At 43.7% G+C, this 17,425-nt stretch overlaps 1 protein-coding gene across 1 annotated transcript in view; it reads left to right on the forward strand.

Annotated features, from left to right (window-relative positions):
- The window catches only part of cdh13 (cadherin 13, H-cadherin (heart)), a 272,809-nt gene that overhangs the window by 232,381 nt on the left and 23,003 nt on the right, over positions 1-17,425 (forward strand). Inside the window, exon 12 of the mRNA XM_062389254.1 lies at positions 6,045-6,187. Within this exon, the coding sequence (XP_062245238.1) occupies positions 6,045-6,187 (143 nt within the window). The remainder of the gene's footprint in view (positions 1-6,044; positions 6,188-17,425) is intronic.

Below are 17,425 nucleotides of genomic sequence, written 5' to 3' on the forward strand. Positions count from 1 at the left end.
TGATTGGCCCCTGGTGACTGGCTCCAGTATAGTCTTAAACACGTCTCCCCCATGTTAGGTGAGGGGTCAAAATATAGGTCAAATATTTTGTAATCATTAAAAAATATAAGAAAAGATGGAGAAGAGCCCTTGTGTGTTTGAAAGTCGATTAAAAACTCCCAACCAGCAGCAAATATCAAGAAGCTAGAGAACTGTCTGAGTTCGCTTTGCAGATTTTTAAGTTTTAAGTTTTAAACAAGTGCATTCCAATACTTGCTGTGTATATATATGATTGTAGAGTTGTATTTGCGTTATTGCTCTGTACTCTTCTAGTAGGTTCTCTGTCATATCAGGCTAATGTGTGTTCCAGTATCTTTGGTTCTAATGACTCATTCATCTATATAAAAAAGGGAGAAAAGTCATGATTGACAGATGAGGTCAAGCTTCAGTATCTGTGCGGCTTCAATCGCTTCATTTCTGGACAGTTGGAGGAAGCGGAGAAGAATCCTCCATCTGTATCTACAGTTTTTTTCAGAATGAATCGTTTCAAAACAGGCCACTGATATAAACAGACCAATGTGTTTGTATATATTTAACCCCTGCCCCACCCACCCACTCCCTCCCACCCCGACCCCACTTCATCTCACAGCTCAGTGGAGAGAGGGGTCCAGTCCCAGAGGGTTGAGAGCCACCGCCTCACTTCCTCAAACCAATTTACCTCCTAAACTCAGTGTATGCATGACCTGACCAGATGTCCCGGATTGTTACGGCTGTTTTTGTGAAACTTAATGGTGCACAGTCCAAAAAAGAAAAGTGGGAGGCGAGGGCATGAATATCTATCACCCTCCTGGAAACCCACACGGGCTTAGCGGGAGAACAGGCTCAGCTTTAAGGGGGAAGATGGATGAATCCGCCGTCTGCTTTGGGAGTTTCATTTGGACTCTAATGTGATCTGTAGCTCTGGATGTTAGACTGGGGAGCTGTGAACAATTGGTGTGTGTGTGTGAGCGCAGGTGTGTGTGCGAGTGAGTGTGTGTGTGTGTGTGAGAGTGTGTGTGACCGACGCTCTGCAATTCCGACTTGAATAGAAGAAAAGGGGAATAATTGAAAGTCAAACGCGGAGGTTACAGAAACTATGTGATTGTATTAAAAACCCACAATCATTGACTTTGTTCTCATTCGCTGTGTTTAATATAAATCAATATTACTTTAAAATCTATTATTTTACCCTCGTTGTCACATATATGATAAGAGGCACCAATTGTTACAATACAGTGAACGTCCTCATATCTAAATGACATGATTCCCCATGTGACTCCTGAATGTTTTGTGGTATATTTCGTCTCTTTGAGGCTTCGACCCAAACACTGCTCACACACTTTGAACGTGCTGATGATGCTTTGCACCACAACACGACACAACATGTAATGCTGCTGCCGAGGCACCAGCCAATCGAATCGTGTTCAAACAAATACAGTGCAGGTGTGAGCCAATCAAACCACAGAGGAGGCAGAGGCAGCTGGTGAATCTCTTGTATTCTGTTATCTGGTTTTGGATTTTTATAGCTAGCATTAAATGTTATGATTGTTGTTTTGACGATCGCGGCAAATATCGAAAAGTCACAAAGTGTTAACGCAACACAAACGTGTGTGTCCTCTGTACGGTCTGGTTAAACAGGACAGTACAAAACTTTTCCTGAAGAGAGTCCACTTTGATGATGCACAAACCCAGTTTTGAGTCATCATGAAGACATAACACAACAGTTTCCTATTTCCTCAAAACCAGTGACACCAGCGATATAACACAACTGGCTGCAGAGCGTTTACTACAACACTGGGAATTCGTCAAGGTTTCCAGACAAGAACTCACTGTTGAAGTAAATGTAAAAGCCAACACAGCTTAATACCCTATGCCAAATATTTTACAAGCATCAATGTGTCAAAGGTGACATCCATGTGTTCTCCTCTCGTCTCTCACTGAAGCCACACAGATAGTTTTCTGTGTTTGTTCTTTCTGTTGATCGTGTTTCTTTTTTAAGACTGAAACCCTTCGAGGTTTTATCTTCACTGGCTCAGTCAGACTCTGATTTACTTTGTTTGAACCACACTTGCTGGGAAGGGGACCAATGTTTTCTGTGCTCTCTCTCCAACTGCTGGCAATGTAACGACAACATTACACTCCACTGTCGCAATGGTTTCAGAGTTTGGAAAATCATTATTCACATGATATATCTTTTATATGTGGTTCTGTGTGCTACACAAGAATAATAATATAAATATAATTTTCAGTTTGTCAGGAACTACAGCTGCTGACGGGTTCCTTTAAGACTCAGTACTACTCGTTTGAATCCACCATTTGTGTTAATGGTCTATTATTCTAATCCATTAGATAATTCAATTAATTACACAACTATAAGTCACTTAATGTTGTTTAAGAAAACAGTTAATACAATAAAGTGTCCTGCATGAGACGAGTGCGTTACTCAGGTCAAAGTGCATTTTCAGACCCATTAGAGATCCACCTTCAGGAACAGCGTGTAGTGTTGTTTCCAGCAAACCTATGAATATTTAAAAGACGAAGCTGCAGAGAAGACACACTGTATTAGTGCCACTTAGAAGAGGGGCCAACCAAACGTCTCACTTAAGTGAGAACAAGCGAGATCAATAGTCGGCATTTATGCAAAGAGCGTTTCCTTTACGGCACTCACCTCTGAGCTTTCATCTTCCTGCTAAATTAGCTCTTACCACAAATTGTGTCTTCTCTGTTCTCTGTGTGTCCCGCCCACACCTGCTATCGACACACACAGTCGCACAACGTGTACACTTTTTTCACTTGATGGAACTGGATTACCAGTGGGCGGCGAGCCTTCTCTCTCCCTCCTGCTCCCGAACCTCTTTGAGTCGTCGGAGGACAGAGGCGAACACGACTCAGTTCAGAGTTAGAAAGGAACTCGTGTGTCTCAACGCATCCACGAGAGCGACAGCCAAGCGTTGCTCTCCGACAAGATCTTCAGACTCAGCTGTCAAAATTAATTATTTACATTCCTCAGCGTCTCTCTGTGAAAAGTCTCTTTCAAGTTGTAGTGTGCCATCGTGACAGGTTTTTGTGTTTGCGTCACGTTGTGTCAGATTGTCTGCTCATTTCAAGGTTTGTCAAAAAATCAACACTTTTCTTAAATTATTATATTTTAGTCACCAGGGTAGTTTTCGCAAGCAGATCAAGTTTGACCTGATAATTCAAACTTATATTGGAGAGGAGGTTTATTTATTTTGTTTAAAAGGGACGAAGGACAGTTCAAACACAAACGTAACCTTTTGATGCCTAGTACAAGACTGCAACTTCAAACTAATTAACACCTGTCGTCCAGGTCAGGACAGGTCCGCCACAGCTCATTTACAGCACAATGACAAACAACAGCACAACATTACTTTACACACAGAAGACTGCACGACACACAAAACACACAAAGACACGCAAAAAGCACATCACAGATGCTTGTCAGAAACAGCAAAAGCTAATCACGAGGACCATTAGCACATATTTCTCTGTCGTTTCTGTGTTCACAGGACAAACCCTCTACCACACCCTCGTGCTGTCCACGTATACACACACACACACACACACACACACACTTGTACCTCTGCAGACACCAGCTAACATCTAAGTGTAATAGTGGAGATTTACAGTCCAGAGGAAAAACAAATATCACAGCCTGCTTCTGGTCAATGTTGCTGTTCTCGGTGCACGCACAACAGTTTCCTTTTTTATTGAGTTGTTTATCTTACTTTCTGCTCTTGTGTATTCAAAGTGGACAATTTGTGTTTTGGCTGCTGAATGATGTCATGTGTGGTCATTGTGTTTGCGCGCTCTCTCTCTCGCTGGCTGACTGATTTGTTTGGAGCAACTCTGGCCTTTTCGGGAAAATCACATATGAATATTTCCTAATGGCTTTTTAATGTCTTTCTAATTTTCCCTTTTAAGTGCTCTGGCTTTCTGTCCCAGAGGAGAAACAGTGGAACCGACTCATTTACTGACTCCCTCTCCAGCCACACAGAGACAATTACACTTCTTCCAACTATCATAACATCAATTATGTCCTGATACTTACTCAACTGTGTTTGATTGTATGGGTGAGTTTAATTGAAAAGGACAATTTGCAATTACAACAGTACAGGTAGTGTCAAAAGGTATGGTATATAGGTCTATTAACACTGTTAATATGTTTATCATCATTTGAAAACGATATATAATGCATTATTTGCTTTTTAATGAAAAGAAAGGTTAATAACTCGTAATAAATTTAGTTTAAAGGTGTTTGCTGTTGCAGTTTTTTTGCTGTTGCAGTTTATGTGTAACTATACCTTATTCCTTTGACCATTATATTTTGATAACTTGCATATAGTGGACGTGCAATACAATACAGACAAAATCCTCCTTGGCACATTTTTTTACTACATTGTCTTGTTTTGTATCAGCTGCTATTCACAAAAACACCCATATCTCCCTAATACAATACATTTAACCAATAATACAGGTTTTATTAGTCAGTGATTTAGAGTTTGGCCTTAGTCAACCCTAAAAACGCATGTGCAAGTGCAGGTGTGTGTGTGTGTGTAGTCAGTGACGGGAGCTGTGAGACATATGGAGGTTAATAACCTGTGAGCCTGCCTCTGTTTTATTGGAGAACCTTGGCGAGTGAATCATGTGCGCTGGTTCAAGTGTGTTTGCCAAGATGGTAAGAAAGAGACGATATGTGTGTGTCATTAGTAACGCTGCCTTTAACCTCACAGCAGTGGCCCTTTCTGTCACACTAAAACATATGTTGGCGAACAGTAGTAGTCGGAGGCAGGGAGACTGTGTGTGTGTGTGTGTGTGTGTTTGTGTGAGACTGAGAGCGAGAGCGAGAGGCGAAAGGTGTGAGCAGAGGTTGATTGCAAAGTCGTTTCCCAAGGCTTTGTCGCACTCTGTTAGCTCAAGAGCTCCATTTCCAAGACAATTTGTCTGCTGCTGAGCACTGCTGGCAGAGAGCGGCCTCGCAGAGAGGAAGCTCTGTCTACTACCAGTGTGTCTGTGTGTGTTTGTGTGTTTGTGTGTGTGTTTGTGTGTGTGTGTGTGTGCACGCTTGAGGATCAGTATGTGTCTCTTCTGCATTCGTAAATATTCTCACAGTTTATAAGAGTGTTTGTGTGTGTGTGTCTGTCGAGAGGAAAGTGGTGCACCAGAGCTTCTGAGTCAATTACTCGTGACATTATCACAGATGCAGGCCGCCGTCCAATCACCATCCAGCAGCCATCAGCGGCCGGCTGAGTGGTCACATTAGCGAGGTCGTGATCTGCTCTTCGGCTCGTTTTCAAGGCGATGCTAGCTTGGCTGTTCGCCCGCGAGATTTCTGGAGAGGTGCTCCATCATGTTCCAGCCTCAGCCTGGCAGGGGCTGCTGCTGCTGCACGCACACACACACACACACACACACACACACACACACACACACACACACACACACAGAGAGGCTGCGCACAGGAAGTGACTCTTGGCCCATTTTCACACTGTTTTCTTACTTACTCAGCAAAGTGCATCCATGACTATAACATTCCAATGTCTTTCAATAAACAAGTTAATTAAGACGTTGGGTGTTTGGACGTTAAATAACGATCTTCTGTGGCGTTCAAGGACAAACTGTCGATGGCTGTACCTTGTTGGAAAATGATTAAGTTGCAGTCTCTACCGAATATTGATGGATTTATTCATTTCTACCCAAAGACATGTTTTATCAGTGGAAAAATAAAGTTTTTAGAAGCAAATGCTTCAACACTCTTTGAATAGTTCCCGTTATGTCATCTGTGGAAATTGCGTCTCTCCAATGCTACATTGTGATTAAACTTCTTGTTGTTGATTTGATTTTGAGTATAAGCTTGGTATTGTAGCATCTTCTACATTCCTCACAAGAAACTCAAAGTTTATATTTTTTGTAGCAAAGTTGGAAACAACTTTTCTACACGGCAGTAGAACTCAGTATATGTGTATATCATGTGGTCTGAACCTCTTTATTCTGTCACTTTGTCGCAGGTATGCTGTTCTGAGAGACCCAGCAGGCTGGCTGAGTGTGAACCCCGTCAGAGGAACTGTCAACACTTCGTCCTCGCTGGACCGAGAGTCTCCGCATGTCCACAACAACAAATACACAGCTGTCTTCATCGCCACAGACAACGGTGAGTCGCCGGTGACACACAGAGTGAAAACCGGAGGAGGCAATTAAACATGAGCAGAATGTGAAGAGGTTAAAACCATCTTTAAAACCCTCAGATACAAATATGTCCATTCTGATACTTTGATCGCTGATGAAATGCAACAGTGACAATCAATGAAAGGCTTTGGATGTCTTCTATCTATCTATCTTTCTATCTATCTATCTATCTATCTATTTATCTATCTATCTATCTATATATCTATATATCTATCTATCTATCTATGTATCTATGTATCTATCTATCTATCTATCTATCTATCTATCTATCTATCTATGTATCTATCTATCTATCTATCTATCTATCTATCTATCTATCTATCCTTTTCTCTACCTACCTTCTTTCTATCAATCTGTTTGTCTATCAATCTATCTATCTATCTATCTATCTATCTATCTATCCATCCATCCATCCATCCATCTATCTATCTATCTATCTATTCCATCCTTCTCTCTACCTACCTACTTTCTATCAATCTATGTGTCTGTCTGTCTGTATATCTATCTATCTATCTATCTATCTATCTATCTATCTATCTATCTATCTATCTATCTATCTATCTGTCTATCTATCTATCTATCGATCTATCTATCCATTTATCTATCCATCTATCTATCTATCCTTCTCTCTACCTACCTACTTTATATCAATCTATCTGTCTGTCTGTATATCTATCTATCTATCTATCTATCTATCTATCTATCTATCTATCTATCTATCTATCGTTCTCTCTACCTACCTACTTTCTATCAATCTATCTGTCAGTCTGTATATCTATCTATCTATCTATCTATCTATCTATCTATCGATCTATCTATCTATCTATCTATCTATCCATCCATCCATCCATCCATCCATCCATCCATCCATCCATCCATCCATCCATCCATCCATCCATCCATCCATCCATCCATCCATCCATCCATCCATCTATCTATCTATCTATCTATCATTCTCCCTACCTACCTACTTTATCTATCTATCTATCTATCTATCTATCAATCTATCTATCTCTCTCTCTCTATATCTTTCTATCAATCAACCATGTTTTCATAAGCTACTTCTGATGGTTCCAGTGTTTTTAGAGAGTTACTCTGAATTCGATAGCGATACAACTGTGGGCAGCGTGTCAACAATGTTTCCTGGAGTCACTGTGATTTGAATTTTATAAATAATTTAGTGGTTGGAGCAGAATCACAGACGTTTGGAAACAAAGCCGAGCTCTGTGCTGAAGTACAGTTAAACACTTGGCTGGGCCTCCTGGTTGTCTGTTGGTCTGACCTGGCCACAGTGGAACGGTCTCTGTCCCACAGTGACAGTGGGATGCTCTTAAGTGCCGCTGCCTCTTCTGGAGCATATGGCGGCTGGAAGGCGACGTCAGTGAAGCTGCTGCTATGAGACTCCTCCGTGGCTCATGTGAAAGTGTTCCAGAGCCCCAGTGCTTCTATCGTCTTTTCTTTTGGCTTGTCTCCACATCCCATCATCTCCCTGTGTCTATCTGTCCCTTTGTCCCCCTCTCTCTCTCTCTCTCTCTCTCTCTCTCTCTCTCTCTCTGTCTGTCTGTCTGTCCGTCCTATCAATCTATCTGGTCTCCTGTGCTGAGGGAGATTTGACAGATTCATTACGGGAACTGAGGGATTCTATTAGCAGGCAGCAGAATAGAACTGTTGTGCCGGGGACTTCAGGGGGACGTGAGATGGATGAGCGTTGAAAGAGGAGTGAGGACGCGGGCGGGAGACGGAGGTGGAGGAGGTGAAAGGGTCAAGGGAAGAGGAGAAAGGGACAGGCGGGGAGATAACTGGAAAAAGACATAGAGCCGGAGAAGTGGTTAAGGGAAGAAGAGAAATGGTGAAGATTATAAGTGGACAGGGCAGAGAGTCAGATTAGAGCCGGAGGAAAGGCCGCGCAACACGACTCAGCCTGATATCATTTCACTTTTAAAGATGCATTATGTTACCTAATCATAATTTCCTCTCCTGTTAAGTTTAACAAGTTTCATTAATCAGAGTGAACTCCTTTCTTCAGTCTGTGCATGAGCATATGGGATTTCTATCCCAGTCACTGTAATTTGTGATTGACATTCATCAAGGAACCTTCCACCATCTGTTAAATTTATAATACTTTTTACAAACTGCCCCTAATTGCTGCACTTATCTTTTTGTTTTGTTCATGTAAATTGAGAGCTGGGTATTAAACCTTCAAACGTCTTGATAATGACTTAAAACACATCCCATGGAACTGATTATCAACAACTTTCAAGAACTGAACAATTGGCATCAAAAGCTTTGTCATGGTTAGAATCTTTTCTGAAGTTGCTGAAGTTCTTTTTGCAGACGCTTGTGTTTCGATCCTCTTTTACTTTCAAAAGACTTTGACTCTTTTGCTAAACAAGTTGGTATAAAAGTTATAAATACATTGTGAAATCTACATTGTTGTACATCGTGTTTTGTCTTTGAGGAATTGTATCGGCTTCTGGACTCGCTTGTGTTTCGTGAAGACGTTTCACCTCTAATCCTAAAGTCCTCTTCAGTGACTAGTGGAAGGTTTCAGATGTTAAACCTCTGGGGATCATTACCTATCATGACAGTAGTGATGTTAAACATGCAGGTTGAGCTGCTGTATTGAGTTTGCAGCCGTGCATATCATCTCTGTGAGCTTGTTCTCGTGCACAACTTGGCTCTGCGCTCGAAGCATCAGCACAGGGACACTACAAACATGCTGATTTAAGCAGGTACCGCGTGTTTAAGGCTGTCAACATCTTAGTTAAGTGCGTTAGCCTGCTAGCCCAAACACGTGGTGAGTGCAGCTAACGCTAATGAGTGTTATCAGTTTTGCAAGAAGTTAGTCTTGTACCAAAGAACGAATGTCAAACCATCTAAAGCATTTGTGACATTCAAGAATTGGGTCTTTTCCAGGGTTTGACTTTCACGTATGAAGATAGCAGCAGCAGGTTGCTCTTGCCGTTCACAACATCAAGGAAGTATCTGGAACATTTGGCCCAGGTGGCTTCTGGGTAGAGCATGCAGGAAGCAGGACATCACATTTAAATTACCGGTATGGAAATTGGCCCTTAGCGCCAAAAGCTTACGAATCTCAATGTCTGTCGAAGATGACAATGGCATCTTCAACGTGTCTTTGTCATCCTGAGATTTTTGTATATTTTTTTTGTTGTTGTGTATCTGTCGCATGTTAGAATTGTCATCAATGCGCCAACTCAATATCGGGCTGCATTCTCACATTCACCAGATAACCTCAGGAGAGTGTTTGGAGTTCAGTGCATGTCTGAAATCTGCTTTTTTTTAATAAAACATTTGAGATTTTCCACTGGGTCAAAGCTTTGCCCCACTAATGGACCTAGAGAGAAAGTCAGGTGATTGACAAACTTATTAAAATTCAACCCCTGATGATTTTTTGTTTATGATTCTTTAGATACATTACAAATAGAGATAGATTCAATGAATTTCCCTTCATGCCGCCTGTTGCTCCCGCAGGCAGCTCCTCTATTACCATCAGGTTACCGACATGAGAGCGAATCCAAGCATGAAAATCCCAGAGCTTCAACCTTTCACTTGCTGTGTCAAAGCCGGCGGTGGCAACGTGGGCAGAATGCTGATATCCGCTTGACCCCCGCCTCACCCCCTCTGCTGCACACTCAGTCATCAGCTGGGCAAATCCGCCGCTTCCCCACGGCCATCCGCTCAACGATTGTATGACAACCCACAGGCTGTGTGTAGACTATCAACAGGATATCGATCCACCACTTACAAGCTTCAATACATACCCCCTCTGCACTGGAGAGGCTGAGAGGGAGAGAAGGAGACAGAGAGCCATGCCAAACAGACAGGGGGATGTCAATGGAACGTGTATAGAACTATATATATCATCTTCTAGCTGTGTTATTATGCCTGACAATAAAAAGATACCGCGTCAACTATAAACCCATAGTTTTCACTTTCTCAACAATATTCCCTGAGACGACAAATCAACTCCCAGTAACCGTACATTGAAACTAAGCTAAATACCACAGTACCTCCTTTGTCAATGACTGGTCCTACGGCAGTTTCAAGGGTTACGAGTTTAAGAGTTGACCTTGTGCTACAAGTTTGGAAAAGGAAAATGCACTCTCGGTACTGTTACTCCTGGTAAACACTGTGAGGGTATGTCAGCCAGAGCAGCCCCCCCCCGGGCGGCAGCAGATGGTGAACAGTGCAGAAAACATAAGGAGCAAACACCGAAGACATGAAGACAGATATAACAGAGGAGAGGAACGGGAGGAGGATCTGAGGTTTAAAAGCACAGTGAACTAATGATAATGTTGGTGTCAAGGTCAAAGGGGTCAAACTCAGCTGGATGATTTTGCAGCAGTGAGTGTGTAGTCTGGAGGTGTCAAACTGTTGCCATAGCAATCAGCTGCACTCGCAGGAGAGGCCACAGTTGTGTGCACGTTCCACACAGAGGTGTGCGTTTGTTTTTTTTGTTCCACCGAAAGACAAGAAATACAAAATAATGAACTTATATTTTCTTCTTCTATTTGAAATTAAACACTAGTTTGCTCTTACAGTAGGTAACACTGCTGCAGCTGAATGCAACCTACTGATGAAGAACGTTGACGGAGGCAAATCAAACAATTGATTCAATTTGGGCTCGATTCCCTCAACACATCTTTAAACCCTGTGTTCTCACAGCAGCTTATTCACTGCTATCAAAACACCTTTGCTCTAAGACTACTGGATACCTGACCCAGGTGTGCTGGTTTCGAAGAAATACACATCTCCTGTCGGGGTCGGTTTGTTTTTTGTTTCAGGATTTGTTCAGGTGTTTGGGTCCAGTCTGAATTGTTAACAACAGGCTGCTTCACCACCAGGCAGCGCTGGGTCTGCACTCACACAGAAGTGGTTCTTTCTTAAAGCGTTATTTCGTTACAAATGTGCACCGAACCGAAAAGGCCAATACCGAACCTTTTTCGGTGCAAAGACATGAACAGTTACACCGCTACTGTGCATGCAAGTGTAAATCTGTTTATTTACATGCGCCGGTGCTCACGCTCCTCGCTTCATCTGTGGCTGCGCACATCGTTCCCCCTGCTTCCGCCACGTGCTCCTGCTTTGGATTAAATGGCCGTAAAGCGACAGCTGAGTTTTGCCTGGGCGGTGACACTTGGCAGCCCGGCGGAGTGGCGCAATATTGTTTGAGCAGATATTGTTCCTACCTGAGCAGAGGGCTGTTTGTGTAAACTCTCATCAGGAACTGCCGGTTGTGCACAGCAACAAATTCTCTTCTGCTCTCTGATTCCCCGTCGGGACGCCAGCTGTTCCCACATCTTACCCCCTTCTCCATCCCTCACATGAAATGATGGAGGATCTGTGTGTGTGTGTGGGTGTGGGTGTGTGTGTGTGTGTGTGTGGGGGTATGTCATTCTGGTTTTTAATGTCTTTGTCCTGTACCTGCAGTGCCTCGCTGGCTTGCCCCTGTGTATCCAAGGCAGTGTGTGTGTAAGTGAGTGTAAGTGTGTGAAAGTGAGCATGGATGTGTTTGTGTGTGTGTGTGTGTGTGTGTGGTTTAATGTTTTCTCCTGCTCCTCATTTAAATGTTAAACCGCCTCCTGGTGGGAGCCATTTGTCATTGGGAGGGATGAATACATTATCAAAGCCCCAGTCATCTGAAACATGGTGGCGCACACGTATTCTCTCACACGTCCACACACACACACACACACGCACACACACACAGTCCTCGATCTCTGCTGCCACAGACACTGCTATTAAAAACTCTTAAGTTATGCACAGAGGAAACTGAGCCGTGTTTGCTTTGAAACACGTGGACGTGAAGAGTGGAGACCTCCATTTAGACGGTGGGTCTGTCTCTCTGTATCACAGCGAGACAACCGCCCCACAGTCAAAGGGAGCTTTGTTAATTACAGGAATATTAAGTATTACACACATACACACAGTCAGACTGAGCAGTGTGATAATTCCCAGCATCCAGCACCACAGTCAGATTGCATCCCCTCTGGTTTGAATCGAAAGCAGGAGAGAAGGTTTGCTGAATTTTAATGGGTTATGAGACCGACTATTTAGTGCTCAGACGGATGTAAAATGTTATAAAAGTGTGTGTGTGTGTGTGTGTGTGTGTGTGTGTGTGTGCGTGTGTGTGTGTAAATCTCATGAGTGCATGTGTTGGTTTTTTTTTATGGTTTTAAGGCCAAATTTGATCTCAAAACCATTTTCGAGTCAGTTTTGAGGTCAGTATCTTTCTGGAGGAGCCAGGGTAAGAAATCAAACTACTGACCCTTTAGTCAGTGGACGACCCGCTCTACCCACTGAGCCACAGTCGCCCCACAGCTGTGTGTGCGTCATCCTTCCTTCTCTTTGTCCGTCCCGTTCTCGTGAACATATCTAAAAAAAAAACGTTTGGGAGACTTTCTTTGAATTTGGCAATAACGTTCAGTTGGACTCAAGAATAACATGGATATAATTCGATCTTCGAAGGTCAAGGTCACTGTGACCTTACAAAACATGGCCTTTTGATCATAATACCGCAAGTCTACATTCGAGCAATCTGTTCAAATTTCAACCACGGGTCACTAAAAGATTAACCAAATCGATTTAAGTGGTCAAAGATACGCTAAACTTATATGAGTCAGAAAATTCATCTGGACTGCAACAGTTCTGGTTGGAAGAAAAATAAAACCACAGAACAGTACTTCTATTTTATCACAAAGAATTCAGTTTGTGTTAAAGGTAGAGTAAGAGCTATAGGCATTTAGTTGTGAAGAATTGGGACAGATAGGAAATACATTGTATGCCATCGAGTTTCCCCACTAAGATGGAAGTACATGGTGTTTGTGCTTGTGTGCGTGTGTGTGTTTGTAGATGTGTGTGCACAGTCCCACCTTTGTCTTTCCCTACATGTGTCTTCATCTTGTGGTGTGATGTCTGCCTCCGTGCTGCCTCATTGCCGCACTAAGTGCAGAGAACCAGTGTGGCGCTTGCTGCCGTAATGGGCTGAGTAATTTCCCTGTTACAGGCCACGCACCGCCCAGATCCAGTGGCTGCACCGCTGAGTGTCTGTCATGTCACCAGCACGCAGCCCGACAGCCCGGAAGGCTAAATGCAGATAGATGGACTCCGTGTGGCGTCTTTAGCACGCTGTGATCTCTCCGCCTCGAACTACAGCAGGGAAATAATAAAGTGAGAGTGTGTCGGCCGAGTGATGTCCTCAGGCGATGAGCGGAGTGCGGCAGAAGTTATTGTGAAGATGAATGTTAGTATTCACACAGTCTCTTAGTCCTCCCACTTCTGAATGTGTAATGATTTAGATATTGATGAGATAAAGTTTGATTAATACACATTTTGGAACTGAGCTGTTAGCAGATGAAAGCATTTTGAATGCAAGGGATCAGCTGTGCCTGTCTGCCGCCGCCGCCGCCGCCTTCCAAAAGAATCCATTACACCGGAGCCGAGAGAGCAGGAGCTGAAGTGCAGGATGTGTCTAATAGAAAGGTAAATATAGTAACCGGAGGCTCAGTGTCTAGCAAACAAAAAGAACATTACAAAAAATGGCAGGATCAGGAACTAAGGTGAATTTTTAAAGGAAACAAAACGGGGCTGGAGGCTTTGTGAGGCAGCGTTCTAATCCAAACCGGATTTGATTTGGATTCTGGAAGTGTTTGCTTACCCTCGTGTCGTCTTAAGGTCGCTTTCACTCAATCTATACATCTCTCTCTCTCTCTCTCTCTCTCTCCCTCTCTCCCTCTCTCGTCAATCCCTTTATGGAGACAGCCAGACAGGGGAGCAGGTTAACCACCTTGCTGAGATGTGTTCTTGCCCGGCCAATCAATGATGACCCCGCGCGGCAGTGTAGGCTCGGGGGGAGGGTTCAGGGCCGGGAATCAAGGCATCTTGACCCAGGATGATGGCAGTGTAATGGGATGTGCTCTGGAAAGCGCAGAGGATCTGAGCTGGATGCCGTCTCACCTCCTGTTGCCTCTCCCTGTCCTGCCATGCTGCCTCATTAACCTCAAACACACACTGTGTCTTCCTCACTTCGGCTCCTCAGTGCCACCTCTGCCTGTCTCTCTGCGTTTCTCTCCGACTTCTCCTGTCTTTCATTTTCTCGGCTTGTCGAGGATCCTCTCGATGAAGTCGCCACCTCATAAAGAAGCTCATGGTATGTCTGTGATTAAAGAATACCTGTGTGTGTTGCCTGCTGGGGAGGAAGCATCTCTCTCTCTCTCTGTTGTTGGCCATTATCGGGACCTGCCTCTCGTCCTTGAATACTGATTCATCCACGGATCTAAAGTTGTCTCCGCGCCTGGCACACCAAGACAAACACGTCTCTGCCAGCTCAGCAAGAGCGCCTCAGTCTGAGTGCACTGGTACCAGACTAAAAACACTGCTCTGGAAAGTGGCTGCATTAGATATGATTAATATTTCCAAAGTGTCAGCACCCGGCGCATTTCCTATCAGGATTTTCCGACGAGGGCTTCCTGAGCTGCTCTGGGTGGAGATTTAATGACAGAGATCCAAATGAAATGAGATTAGTGAGAAGGGGAGATGCCGAGGGATGGATAATGGAAGATGAAGTCGGATGATGGAATCGGGGAAAGCACGGCTGATGCTGGATGTCTTTCACTTCATCAAGAAAAGTACGTCATTAGAACAACAAAACTGTCAGAGGCTTAGTTTTCTGATGAAGAATGGAAGCCGCCATCTGTTTACATCAGTTTGTGTGTGTGTGTGTGTGTGTGTGTGGTTGTGTGTTTATCCGTCTAGGCTGTGAGTTAATGGTGGTGGAGTGTGGTGTGCAGGGGTTGGAGGGTGTTTTAAGTACACAGCCTCACGGTTTATAAGTCGCCGTAAGGGCCAACCCAATTAACACCTTCTGCATTTGAATCAGCAGGAACTGCTCAGTTACATCTCTGATATATCCCCCCCACCACCCCCCCGTGCACGTGAAACTCCCAAAATAACCCAACAAGTACAAGCAAAAATAGAATGTAAGTATCAGAGCTGCATGGTAGTGTTTGAATTGGCAGTTTCAATACACTCAGAGGAATATTTTGACTTTTAAAGAGATATAGTTGTGTTTTCTGTGCCAAGACGCTAATACCTGTCTGTTAAATGTTAGACAACAGAAAGCAGATGATTCATTTAGTGTCCTATAAGGAGTGTAAACTGAAAAACTGCTCATTTACATCCGTCTGGTTAAAAAAGAAGGAGTCAACCTACCAGCTGGTGAACCAGGAAATAGAAAAATATATTCCACAGTTATTGGGATCCCTGACTTTTACTCTAGCAGGTCAAAGTTTTAGATCATTCTTAAAATATGTCAATATATACAGTTCTGGTTTGCATGAAAGTTCATACGGATGTTGATGGTAACTTAATAATCCTCCATCTTCAACTTGAGGTTTACATTTGTTCTTTTTATGGTAATTTTGGAAAGAGTCGAGTAAGCATCATTGATTTTTAGAGCAAGTCCAAATTATGTTTTGCAGCTTCAACAACACAGTGAACATTCAGGCTCTTCTTCTGCCCGTGATTGGTCCGGTTGACTTCTTCTGATTGGATGCTCAGTGGACAATGTCTTGATTGGAGCAAATGTGCACAAACACATCGATGGTGGTTTTCACAAAATAATTCCGCAACTGCAAAACAGGATTTCATATCCACAACCTCACAAATGTTCACATTCAGAAGTGTGGATGCAGATTTGTACACAAGGCCACTGCATGCCGTGCTATCATCATTCCAAAACCTCAACATATTATCAATATAATAATAATATATTATTGCCACAGAGCCGTTAAAGTTGACTGACAGCTCGTCCAGCTGCGGTTGTCGCAAATCACGAGAGGAGGAAATGCTTTGTCTCGTTTCTATAAGAAGAATAAATGTTTTTCCTCAATTGCTGCTCCAGTGATGAGGACGTGCCAGGTGTCACTCGCCTTGTGTCCTTGTGAGTCGTGACAGTGTGACAGTGAGCCAGCGTGCATGCTACCACGACCCTGAAACCGAGGCAGCTGAACACGAGTCGGCCATCGTTCATTTTAATATTTTCACCCACGACTTTCCCGCCGTCACACGTTAAAAACGGCTCCTGTGGAAAAGACTTGCAGACAATCTGGCAGAGGGTTGAGGGGAAAGTGGACTTCATCCTGGGAGTGAGGCTCAGGTGTTCAGGTCGGGGGAGAACAGGTTTGTGTGTCGGGCCTGTAATCACTTTTTAATGTGTAACTAATTTCGGATGGTTGCTGTTTGCACAGTAGTTAGAAAGCACAAATTAAAAAATGCAAAACCGTTCAAATAAAGCTTTTAATAATTTGAGCTTGGCCCTGTTGAGTTGAACTATTGGAATCACAGTAAAACATCCTTCAGCAAAGTTTTTCTGGGGTAAGACCAAAACAGGAGCTCTCTCAGGTGAGGGGGCTTCAGTGTTTAATTAGCAGGAAGGCAGTGTGAGCCGACGAGAAGCCCGATCAACACCGTCCTCCTCCACTCGCTGGCTGCTACACCCAGCCACTGATAAACCCAAACTCTATTCTGAAAGTAATTTGCCAGACTAGCAGCGCTGCACCTGTCGCCGGCGCGGCTCCTCTCCCCGAAGTCATCTCTCTTAATGACTCGCCCCTGCTGTAATTGGCTCTGGCACGGTTTCATTTACAATCCTGATCAGCCAATCAGATTAGCGGAGTGTCATGTGATTTGTGTTTGCCAACCCCCCCCCCCCCCCCCCCCGGAGAAGGAGGAGGCTGATGAGTGATGGGGACAGTATGAAGTGGGTTATCTGAAGAGAGGAGGTTTTAACAAGGTCTGGGACTCCGGTCCGGTGTCAAGGTGGATAGTGAGAAACTGGAAAAAGACAAAAGCAGACGGGGTCGTGTCCCTCAGCGTTACTGTGAGAGCTCAGTGGAGTCAGGGAATGAGTGTTGAATCTACTCAATCACCAGAGCTTGAGGGAATTGAGGCGGAGTAAGTCTAGTATTTGTGTAATGTACAGCCTGTCATTCATCCTAAGTGCTCGAGTGTTTCAAACCCCACATGAAAGATATCTGAGAACAATCCGAACAGACGTCTGACTGTGATTAATCAATATTTGAACACGTTTCAAATCCCGAGGCAGGTTTTTTTCTCTGTGTGGAGTTTGCATGTTCTCCCCGTGTTTGAAGTCAAAGACATGCAGATCGGGGATAGGAGGCGA

This window comes from Platichthys flesus, chromosome 6 (genome assembly GCF_949316205.1).
Source record: "Platichthys flesus chromosome 6, fPlaFle2.1, whole genome shotgun sequence".
NCBI lineage: Eukaryota > Metazoa > Chordata > Actinopteri > Pleuronectiformes > Pleuronectidae > Platichthys > Platichthys flesus.